Source organism: Nuphar pumila, chromosome 3 (assembly GCF_984573655.1).
Source record: "Nuphar pumila chromosome 3, dmNupPumi1.hap1.1, whole genome shotgun sequence".
In the NCBI taxonomy this organism is placed as follows: domain Eukaryota; kingdom Viridiplantae; phylum Streptophyta; class Magnoliopsida; order Nymphaeales; family Nymphaeaceae; genus Nuphar; species Nuphar pumila.
Genome location: NC_143251.1, coordinates 140,965,790 through 140,978,067, shown reverse-complemented (window position 1 = coordinate 140,978,067; position 12,278 = coordinate 140,965,790). Strand labels below are relative to the sequence as shown.

Here is a 12,278-nt window from a genome sequence, read left to right as displayed (position 1 = left end):
TGGGCCAAAACCTGGCTTGTTACATACGTGGGATGAACTCGGCTTAACCCCCAAGTTATAAAGCCGGTTTGATGAGCTTGAGTTATTTATTAATTTTTTTATAGTATAATTTTTTTAAAAAATTAAGTATTATATAATAGCTTGGATAACTATTATTATTTATCTAATTAGTTGGATAAGAACTTACTGTTTATTAATTATTACTATTTACCTAATTAGTTGCATGGTAACTTGCTATTCTCTCGTTAACTCATAATTCCAAGCATTTATGCTTTTTAAGATTAGGCAAAGTAAGGGGTGTGCCAGTACCGCTTTACATTGAGCCAATGGGTCGGGCTATGATCTTCTCTTCAAACCTGAGCCCATTAAAAACTGAACCAAAAACTCAGGCGGTTATGATAACCAGATCGAGCAGATGCTACTCCTACTTGGGATCAAGGGTATACCCACAAAGTTTTATGTTGCGAGAACAATGACCGTAAGTAGGGGTGGCAAAACCTGACACGACCCGCCAACCCGCCTCTTAGGCGGCTTCGGGTTGGGCTTAAGCCAACCCGTTTAATAAACAGGTCGACCCGCCTAACCCGTTTATTAAACGGGTCGGGTTCGGGTTGGGGGTATGCCAACCCGCCAACCCGGCTGACCTGTTTAATAAACAGGTTAGGCGGGCGGGTCAACCTGCCAACCCGACCCGCCAACCCATCCGCCAACCCGACCCACCAACCCGGCCACCAACCCGGCCACCAACCCGCCTGCTACCCGCCAATCTGTTTTCCCGACCCAACCCATTTATTAAACGGGTTGTCGGGTCATGTCGGGTTACCCGTTTATTAAATGGGTCGGATTAGTGTTTGCCACAGCCGACTCGTTTAATAAACGGGTTCGGGTTCGGATTGAGGTATGCTGACACGCCAACCCGACCGGATTGCCACCCCTAACCGTAAGTACTGCAAGCAAAGCCAACGCGGTAGTTAATTTGGCTTGTTCGTATAATATATATATAAAATCAGAAACAAGAACACACGAAAGCATTAATTAAAGGCAAGTCATAAATACGTTTTGCAATTTTTGTCGTAATTTCGAGTTTTTTTAACCTTTCCGTATCGGATAAAAGAGTCTCGTCAAGGTGGACCCACCGAGGTGGGTTACATCGGATAAAAGAGTGTTATAAATGTGGACCCACCAAGGTTTGTTACAAATTTGAATCTTTCCTTGGAGGTGAGATCGAGACATGGCCGTCTTTTGGGTCCCACCAAAAAATTTCTGGAAATGTCTATTTTCGTTTATCCAAAATTTGTACGGCTCTCCTGCTTATCCAAAATACCAAAAATAATTAATTTGAAAATAATTTGTTCACATGAACGACGATAATGCCCCTGTATTTTCACAATGGCTTCCTTGCCGTCTATCATCAGTTTAAAATCCCGGTCAGGATTAGCTCGGTGCTCGGATGTCAGTATTAACTCTATGATTTTGACAAAAGGAAGGGATATTTTTGTCCTCAATGACAAAAATGAACGCTATAGCCTTAAAGTGATTTAGCAATATTTTTTTTCTTTCCTTTTTTTCGTTACTTATCAGAATGTAAAGTCTGTTAACACTCTTAACAAATTCTAAAAAGACACTCATTTATTTTCTTTTTAATTACAAGAATTCAGTCTATAAATTGACAAATATATCCCTACATGTAAACAACCTTTAAGAAGAACGCCGTGGTCATTTAAGAAGATCAAAAGAGCTGTTTCGACAATAAAGTATGAAGGGTAATTCCGAAAATTTTGTACGAACCCAGGTCGTTTATGGTTCACGTGCTTTCCAATGTTTTTCTAAGTCAAACTTTATCACAGGAATATTCCCTGAAAAATGCATGTCATTTCTCTAAAGGATTAGGGCATGATCGTACCCTTCTGTTTTCTTTCACGGATGCGAAAGTTTTTTCCAATTGGGTTTTTACCGAGTGGGCCCCATCCTGACGTCTACATATAATACGCCTCACTCAAGGTAGCGTCCTCCTTCCCGAGCTTCCAACTTCTCTCCTCATTCTGTTTCCTCCTCTCTAATGGCGACGACATTAGGGTTTGGTTTTCTGGCCTTCGTCTCCGTGCTCTCCTTCTCTACCATCTCTGCGGAAGTCTTCTTCGAGGATCGATTCGACGGTATTTCTCTCTCTGTCTTGAGTTATTGTTGAAGAACGAAATTAGATAGTCTTTCGAGTCTTTTTTTTTGTGCTGAATGATCTGGTGTTTCTGACGTTTAACTTCGTATAAAATGTTGCTTCACTCGTTGATCTCTCTGTTTCTCTTCTCTCTCTTGATTTTGAGTTTGTTGAAATTAGTTCGTTTTTACAAGGCTGTTTTGTGCTAAATGTATATAATGTTGGTTCACTCGTTGATCTCTCCGTCTCTCTCTCTCTCTCGATCTTGAGTTTTTGTTGAAGTGTGAAATTAGATCGTTTTACGAGTCTGTTTTTGTGCTAAATGATCTGGTGATTTCTGACGTTTAGCTTCGTGTAAAATGTTGCTTCACTCGTTGATCTCTCCGTCTCTCTTCTCTCTCTCGATTTTCAGTTTTTGTTGATGTATGAAGTTAGATCGTTTTACGAGTCTGTTTTTGTGCTAAATGATCTGGTGTTTTCTGTCGTTTAATTTCGTGTAAAATGTTTCTTCACTCGTTGATATCTCTCTCGATCTTGAGTTTTTGTTGAAATTAGGTCGTTTTTGAGTCTGTTTTTGTTCTAAACGTTGCTTCACTCGTTGATGTCTCCGTCTCTCTTATCTCTCTCGATCTTGAGTTTTTGTTGATGTATGAAATTAGATCGTTTTACGAGTCTGTTTTTGTGCTTAAATCATCTGGTGTTTTCTGACGGTTAACTTCGTGTAAAATGTTGCTTCACTCGTTGATCTCTCCGTCCTCTTCTCTCTCTCGATCTTGAGTTTTTGTTGAAGTATGAAATTAGATCGTTTTAGGAGTCTGTTTTTTTGGTAAATTATCCGGAGTTTTATGACATTTAGCTTCGTGTAAAATGTCGCTTCACTCGTTGATCTCTCTTCCTCTCTGTCTATCTTCTCTTTCTCGATCTTGAGTTTTTGTTGATGTATGAAATTAGATCGTTTGACGAGCCTGTTTTTGTGCTAAATGATCTGGCATTTTCTGCCGTTTAATTTCATGTAAAATGTTGCTTCACTCGTTGATCTCTCCGTTTTTCTCTCTCTCTCAAGTTTTTGTTGAAGTATGAAATTAGATTTTACGAGTCTGTTTTTGTGCTAAATGATCTGGAGTTTTCTGTCGTTAAATTTAGTGCAAAATGTTGCTTCGCTCGTTGATCTCTCAGTCTCTCTTCTTTCTCTCGATATTGAGTTCTTGATGATTTATGAAATTAGATCGTTTGACCAGTCTGTTTTTGTGCTAAATGATCTGGCATTTTTTGAAGTTTAACATTCGTGTAAAATGTTGCTTCACTTGTTGATCTCTCTCTCTCAATCTTGAGTTTTTGTTAAAGAAAGAAATTAAGATTGTTTTACAACTCTATTTTTGTGCTAAGGCCTTGTTTGTTTCATGCAACTTACCTGGGAAAGTGCTGAGTTAGCATCCCTGATGTAATCCCTTCCCACCATGAATGAAACAAACATCAAATCATCATGGTGGGAAAGTGCCATGCTGGCTGTAATTGTGATCATAAGGTGGATAACTTTAATCTTTGTGTTGAAGAACAAAATTGATCGAGAATGATTTTGTTTTTTTATTTTATGTCTTCTCGTGTTGATCTGGTTGTCTTTTAGTTTGGGTTTGCAAAGACAGTTTCTTTTTTTCCTTCTGTAGGTCATCATAGAGTAATTTCTTTTGCATATTTGAAATTCATGGAGTTAATTCATCTAGAACGGTTGAGGAAATAATATCATTTCTGCTTCTAAAATTTGTGCTATTGATCTCAAACTTTTTTCTGAAGCTACACATTCATTCTTTCCATTTCTGATTTGGGCTTGTTTGTATTTATGGTGTGGTATACTGAGATTTCTGGTGCTTGGAGACAAGTTTATATGTTAGTGTTAAGATTTACATGGTCCAGATTCTGTTGATGATATGAATAGATTTTCATTTATTAATGCCAATTTTAGTTTTGAAATGCCTTTCTATAATTTTTGTTAAATGTAAATAAATGTGAAAAATGACCTTTCTACTAGGTATGAAATTAAGTCGTCATATCTATGTATGTATATGTGTGTGTCTGCACATGCGCACACATGTATGTGTATGTAAAATTTGATCCAAGGGGTACCAGACAGAAAAAGTCTCTTTTGAGCATAAGTTGAAAGAACTTTTTTCAGGGCCCTTGAAATTTTATGTTTCAAAAAGAACTCATTGTTAAAAAACCCAACAACTAAACATTAAAATCGAGGCACTCTGCTGGATAATCTTAAGGGCAGTGGTTTGACTACTTTTAGCCAACATCAAAGTGTTGAGAATTTCTTATCAAGACAAAGAAAACACATTAGGTCAATTCTGTCAACTCTTAATAGCGGACCGAATAGGATAAAATGCATGGGACTGTATAACTTCTTGACAAAACTGGTTTTCATGCTGAAACCTATGTCACATGGGTGCGGGTGCGGGGGTGTGGCACTTTCAAAAAACTTGGGTGCGGGGGTGCGGCAAAAATATATATAAATAAATAAATAAATAAATATATATATATATATATATATATATATATATATATATATATATATATATAAAGTCCAAAAGTTGGACATAAATGACCCTGGGTGCGACTGCACCCAGGGTCAGGTTGACCACATCGGGTGCTGGTGCGGGTGCGACACGGGTGCGGCACCTAGTTGGAGAGTCCCTGTGACATAGGCTGAAACTTAATGAAGTGGCAATGGCATTTGATTATACCTTTCTTTATGATAGTGCACTTTTTGGGGATTTATATTGCAAATCTTGAAAGAAGACAAAAATGACCATATAAGAGGTCAGCATTCATTAAAGAGTTAGATTGCTCTTTTAAACTAATGTTAGTGAAGCAATACTATGCATCTATGTCACAGGGATTCGGCCAACCAGGTGCCGCATCCGTGTCGATGCTATGCGATGCGGGTGCGGCACCCGGTGCGGTCAACATGACCCTGGGTGCGGTCAACACACCCAGGCTCATTTATGTCCAACTTTTGGACTTATATATATATATATATATATATATATATATATATATATATATATATATATATATATATATATATATATATATATATATATATATATATATATATATATATATATATATATATATATATTTTTTATATTTTTGCCGCAGCCCTGCACCCAAGTTTTTTGAAAGCACCCGCACCCGCACCCGCACCCGCACCCGCACCCATGTGACATAGTATGCATGAACATAGGGAGATATTTCCAATTCCCATTAGGATTGTGTGCACTCTAATCCTGGTCTAGAAAGATTTTTACATGTTTTTCAAGATTATTGAGTCTTTTCTGCATGAGCAATTGTCTCAAGAGCATTGCCCATACTTTGGTGCCTGAGCTGTTCCCAACTCTCCATAATTATTGGTTGGATATGAAAAAAAGAAATGTGTATGTTCAAATTTCAATGTTTATAAGCGCTTGAGGATATATTTTGGATTAAAATATTAAACAATAAGAAAAAAACTTTATTTCTGTGGTAATTTGCTATTTTTCTGTATAACTTATTTGTTTATTTAATTGAATATATATTTTTTATATTTGCATTTAACAAATTTACTCCTTTGAGATAGGTGCTATGTCACCTGGGTGTGGGCTATGTCACAGGGACTCTCCAACTAGGTTCCGCACCCGTGTCGCACCCGCACCCGATGCGGTCAACCTGACCCTGGGTGCAGTCAACGCACCCAGGGTCATTTATGTATATATATATATATATAATTTTTATATTTTTGCCGCACCCGCACCCAAGTTTTTTTAAAGTGCCGCACCCCCGCACCCGCACCTGCACCCATGTGACATAGGGTACGGGTACGGCAATTCCACAAAATGTGGGTACAGGGACATGGCTAAATATATAGTAAAAAGAAAATATTATATATCTAAAATATATCTTATATATCTAAAATGTATGCTGAAAATATATATTATATGTTTAAAGAATATATTATATACTGAAAATATATAATATAATATAGGACACAACATTTGCCATGTCCAGGTACCAGTACCCGTTTCGAAATGGGTACGACACCCTAAGTGCCGTGTTCCGGTTACATAGGATAGGTGTTTCATTAGTTGATCACTTTATCTAACTTGTCTTTTTCACGTCAATTCATAACATTTCTATGCTTCTGATCATGATTGCTTAGATGGATGGGAAAATAGATGGGTTAATTCAGACTGGAAAAAAGATGAGAAGATGGCTGGTGAATGGAATCACACCTCTGGAAAGTGGAATGGAGATCCAAATGACAAAGGTACTGTTGTTCCTAAAGGTTACTTTGGCACTTCATGGATTTCACCGGAGAGAATTGTTGATTTGAATATATCTACCTCCTTGAGTGCAGGTATCCAGACAAGTGAGGACTACAGATTCTTTGCCATATCTGCTGAGATTCCCGAGTTCAGCAACAAGGATAAGACATTGGTGTTCCAGTTCTCAGTTAAGCATGAACAGAAGCTTGACTGTGGTGGTGGATACATGAAGTTGCTCAGCGGTGAGGTTGATCAGAAGAAATTTGGTGGTGAGACGCCATACAGGTGATAACATTGGTCATTTTATTCCATCGTCAGTTCCACTCTGGCACTGGCCATTTGATTCTTATGCATTATTGCTGACTGATGGTATGTGGGTAAATGTGCAGCATCATGTTTGGACCTGACATCTGTGGTTATAGTACCAAAAAGGTTCATGTCATTCTTACACATAATGGAAAGAACCATCTTATAAAGAAGGACATCCCTTGTGAGACTGACCAATTGACACATGTTTATACTTTAATCATTCGTTCTGATGCCACATACAATGTCTTAATTGACAACAATGAAAAACAATCTGGGAGCTTGTATTCAGACTGGGACATCCTTCCGCCGAAGAAAATCAAGGATCCTGAAGCCAAAAAAGTGGGTGGATCTCATTCATATGTATCAAACCATTTTCCTTTTTAGATTTGGTTTTTTCAGTCAGTCTTGTGGTGCTTGCAGCCTGAGGATTGGGATGATAAGGAATTCATTCCAGACCTTGAAGATAAGAAGCCTGAGGTATGATATGAGTTTCATGGGTGACTGTTATTTTCAAATGAGACATGCTAATTGTTGAATGACGAGCATCTGCTCATTATATTTTAACTCAAGTAATTTCTATCTCGAGGAAAATTGTTTGTAGTTTCTTCTTTGTTGTTTTATGGCACCTCTTCTTGTGGGTGGACCCATTCTTCAAAATGTGCTAACTGCATTTTCTTGCTTGTCAAGGGATATGATGACATCCCCAAGGAGATCCCTGATCCCGATGCCAAAAAGGTAGGACGTCATGAATGCTGGATAGTCTCTAAAGCATAGTAGCTTGGAATGGATACATTTTTCTGAGGATATTGGAAAGCATCATCTTTCATATCACATGCAGTTTTTTCAATCCTTTGACTTATTTATATATTTTTTTCTCTTGCAGCCCGAAGACTGGGATGATGGGGAGGATGGTGAATGGACTGCCCCAACTATTCCGAACCCTGAATACAAGGGATCATGGAAGCCCAAGGTGGGTAGAACTCTGTTATGGTAATTTAAATAATGCTAGAGTTTGAGATATGGAAATATAACATTAATTTGCTGACAGAAAATCAAGAATCCCAACTACAAGGGGAAGTGGAAGGCACCCATGATTGACAATCCAGGTCCATCCTGCTTAGCTACTTGTTCCTTATTCTTCAGATTGCTCTATACTGTTTTTAGATTTGTGTTGTAATCTGCTGCTAACTTCTCTTGCTTGCCAGACTTCAAGGATGATCCAGATATCTATGTTTTCTCTAATTTGAAATATGTTGCTATTGAGTTGTGGCAGGTTAGTTCCAAATTGAAATCATGTTCTTCATGTCTGTTTGTGGAGTGTATGAGTATGCAGTCATCAGCTGACTAGCTGTTAATATTGTTGTGATTCCAGGTGAAGTCGGGAACTTTGTTTGACAATGTACTAGTCACTGATGATCCTGAGTATGCAAAGAAGTTTGCTGAAGAGACATGGGGAAAGCTAAAAGATGTAATATCATTCTCCCCAGTCACTGTTTTCTCACCTTCCTATTTCCCTTGTAGTATTGTTATTGTGTTCTTTTGGTGGTTTGTTCTAGGCTGAGAAAGCAGCGTTTGACGAGTCAGAGAAGAGGGAAGAGGAGGTATTGTGACCTTGTTTTCCTGTAGCTCTAAACATCTAATTGGTTATACAAATTAGCAACTTGCATTGTGTTTTCGTAATAATTCTTTTGTAAACTTTTAGTTTTCCACCATCGTTGTTCAATAGCAAAACAGAACACCATGTTGTGTACAACCTTCCTTATATCCTCCCTCAGAATGATGCAATCTAGCTATGGTCTTTCTTGATGATAAAATAACTTTGTAGCAGTGCCACCAAGATCCTTGGGCATTGCTGTAAGCAAAAATAGACTCTGATAATGTTTGCGGACTGGTTTTTGGGATAGTAATATGTTGTTACCTTCCAGTGAAAAGTAAAACGAAACAAACTTTTTTGCAATCCAGGTTGCCTGTTTGGATATTTGACACATCGTAGTCGTCTTTTGAACTCTAATTATTTCTGCAGCTTGCACTCCATGTGTAATTTCAGTTTAAATTGGGATGAACCAAGAGATTCAATTGACTTTTTCATGCTAAGGATTCTGGATTTGGAGTATGAAAACAGACAAATCTGCTTTTCCCTGCTTCAAATTCAGCATCCGCAGTTCACCTTTTCCTTTTTTTAAGTGTCCTTTCATGGTTTCTCTGACACACGCTAGGTTAGGCAGCATTTTACCCCATTAATTTTGTTTAGGGGGAAGAGTCGGGAATCCGTTAGGTTCTTCCCAAATCAAACTAAGCAGTATGTTGGTGGAGCCATCAAGGTGGTTGTATGTTTTTGTATCTTATGTTTTCTTGTAAATTTCTCGTTCTTCCCCACTTCTTTTTTTCACAGGCATTCAAGAGTGAACCTGACGGTGGCTCTGATGTGAGTTCTCTTTGATGATAAGCATCTTTTTTTTTCAAAACCTTCTCCACGTTCTCACATTCATCTCTCAACAGGATGACAAAGATGATTCTGACGATGGGGATGATGCTGAGGCTGATGATGCAGAAACCGAGGATGTCAAACATGTAATACTTTCTGTGTTTTCTTCATGTTTAAATTTCTAAAACTCTGTAAATCCCTCCAATGTTTCTTTGCTTCTTGCTTGATGGTTGTCTGTTGTAAATTTTCAGGATGAACTATAGAGCGATGTCCAGCAGCATCTGGTTTTGACGGCAGCGGTAACTCATTTTTTTTCCTTTGCAGTGGAAGTTCTTTGCTTATATCTACTCATCATGTTTTGGTAGATTAAAGATAACAGTTAGAGCCTTAGCCTTTGAGCCTCCCGAAGCAAAAAGTTTGGATCTATGGAATGATATGCCTCAATTTGGGGCTTACCCCATGAGAGAAAATTTGATAGGAATAAATAATTAGTAGCGATTTTGATCATCTTTTGGTTACCATTCTTTTGTTTTTCTTGTCACAATATGTGGAATTCAAACACGACTTTTGTTGCATGTGGTTTTAGGTGCTTAATGTATCTTTGGCTTGGTCATTTACTTGATGGGAATGGTTTTTCTAGACCAACTTGCGCTCATCCTCATCTCTGTAGGCTCCGAACCAGGAAACCAACTGACCCGGTTAGAATTTCCCCTCTTAGTGGATTGTTCCCTTGGCCAGGCGGTCCCCAGGATAATTGCTGATTCTGTTACTGTATTTGGTGATTGATGTTTAAATGCAAGTCCTCTGTGTGTGTTTGTGTGTGTGTGATCATGTTGATGGTGAAATGCTTCCTGAAGTAGCACCTAAGAGTGGTGAGTTTGTGGTACCTTTGCCCGTGTCAACGGCATGATGAAAACCTGAACTATAGCATGTATGAGATTATTGGTTGGGCTTTGGGTATGAAATGAAGGTGGTGTTTGAATGTGCCAGTTGTGTGTGGACCACCACACAATGCTGTCAAATAGATATGAAAATTTCCTCACCTTTTGTGTTGGCGGGTAGTTTCTTCCCATTTTTTGAGGAAAAGTTGCCCAGTGACTTTTTCCCTTGGATAAGGGTATTTCCAGCTATAACTTTATCCTGCAGTCAAACACTCCTTAAGAGATTAAGAGTTTTTTTCATTAGTTTTCTCTGGTAGTAGGTAAAACCGGCATATTATAAATGAGCTATGATTGGAAGCCGCTTCAGTGCTTTCTCCTTCCATACTCTTATCCACACCCCCCTAGAACTGCTGAGAGAAAATCTCTGGCTAATATAGCTACTTGATTTGCTCATGAACTTGCAAAGAAATCTTCGGAGCGTTGTAATTGATCTGATATTGTGCCCTTTTAGTGGCCTGTTAACAAGACCAACTCGGTTCATTCTTGACAATTCTATAATGATTTTGTGGTGCCTTGGATCTATTGCATGATGATGATGTTCCAAATCTCTCCAAGTGATATCTTAACAAGACCAACCTAGAATGATTTTGTGGTGCCTTGGATCTGTTGCAGGATGTTCCAAATCTCAAATTCATTCCCAAGCTAATTCCGATCTTTGGTGATATATTGTCCTGTATGGTTGTGGATTGCAAATCCAGCTTGCTAGCGGGTGCCATATGCCGCGATTGAAAGCTATCAGCCTTCTGCGGCAACCATCGGTTGGCATAAAGCCAGAAACTGGTGTGAAATTAGCCAACTATGTGATTGATTGCGACTAAACCTATGTTTGCACCAATTCTGAAAATGGCTATGAAAATCGCCAACCTGTCTCCCGATGCATTGAGCAACTTTTCTCCAAACTGGTGTCACCAATTTACTAGATTTAAAAATATGATTGTTTGTGTCAGCATCTTGGTAACGCATGTAACCAAAAGGGACTCATAGTGGTGGGTAGCAGGTTTAAACCCCAGTGGTACGTTGAATAATAACTGTTGGAGGTCCCCAACTTGCCTTTAAAAAAGAAATGACTTTGGAAGTGTACCATGAACTGCAGCCGTAAATTAAAAGGTAATGATAGAGTTACACTAGGAAAGTACTTTGGATAGAGTTTAGCAACTACAAGCACATGATAGAGTTTAGCAACTACAAGCACATGATAGAGTTCTGATATTATCTGGTCTCTAAAAGGGTGTACACGTATGATTGGCTGGGCTGCTGGGTACGAGACTGCACACATTTTTATGTGATGTGGATCACGACGGATCTGATTTGGTCCTGACGGTTGAATATTCTAGAACTTTTCGACTTTCAAGGTCGGTTTAAGCTGCTAAGTTTTTAACATGTACCCAGCCCAAGGTGAATGCCATACAATGAAAAGGTTATATTGTGAAGCAATGCACCAGCGATCAAAAGATAGACTACTCAACAAGATCGCTTCAATTTTTGAAAAGAGGTCATTTTTTATGCAGTGGCATTGCATGCTTATGATGCAGCTCCAACTGCTGATAACCATTCGTCTCAAGATTTGTTGAGATGGACACTACACCCATCTTGAGACGTGCCAAGATGGATGGCTGCTGAACATAGTTATCAGAAGCTTCTTGCTACAAGGAGAAGCTCGCGCTTCGAAAGCGTATAACTCTTTGTTTCCCCAAAATGAGGGAAAGCTTTGGGAAACCCACTTATGGCAAACTCAATTCCGTTTCGTGAGAAGCTCGCTTCCTCTTCATTTAAAAAATCGATTATTTTGCACTTCATTAATGTTTTCCTCTTGCTTCTTGTCACTTTCTACTTGCTTACTCCTCACTTCTTATTAGAAAATTAAATTTTTTTGTAACATGTTGGTTTTATATCTTTTTATATTTGTCTTTAGGTCGTTTCTTATTTGATTCTGCCTGTTCTTCATATTGTCTTTAGGGCTCCTTGTTAGGCAGACCCTCACCAGTTATTATTCAATCGTACCACTGGGTTTTGAACCTGCAATGTCCCACCACAAGGAGAAGGGCACTGACAGTTCCTACCAACCACACGGAGCCCTTGTTATTCTGACTTCCATTTTGTTTCGAAACTATGCCTCTGAATGCCCAGGATACAGGACGCTTCATAAA

General features: G+C 38.7%; 1 protein-coding gene across 1 annotated transcript; it reads left to right on the top strand.

Annotated features, from left to right (window-relative positions):
* Positions 1-2,024: 2,024 nt before the first annotated feature.
* On the top strand, positions 2,025-9,697 carry LOC149844126 (calreticulin-like). The gene is made up of 14 exons (XM_090002072.1): positions 2,025-2,156; positions 6,351-6,458; positions 6,549-6,741; positions 6,846-7,104; positions 7,186-7,242; positions 7,453-7,500; positions 7,649-7,735; positions 7,814-7,871; positions 7,971-8,038; positions 8,138-8,233; positions 8,322-8,366; positions 9,158-9,190; positions 9,265-9,336; positions 9,442-9,697. The coding sequence occupies exons 1-14, from the start codon at positions 2,060-2,062 to the stop codon at positions 9,451-9,453; spliced, it is 1,233 nt and encodes a 410-aa protein (XP_089858198.1). The 5' UTR covers positions 2,025-2,059; the 3' UTR covers positions 9,454-9,697.
* The last annotated feature ends 2,581 nt before the right edge of the window (positions 9,698-12,278 follow it).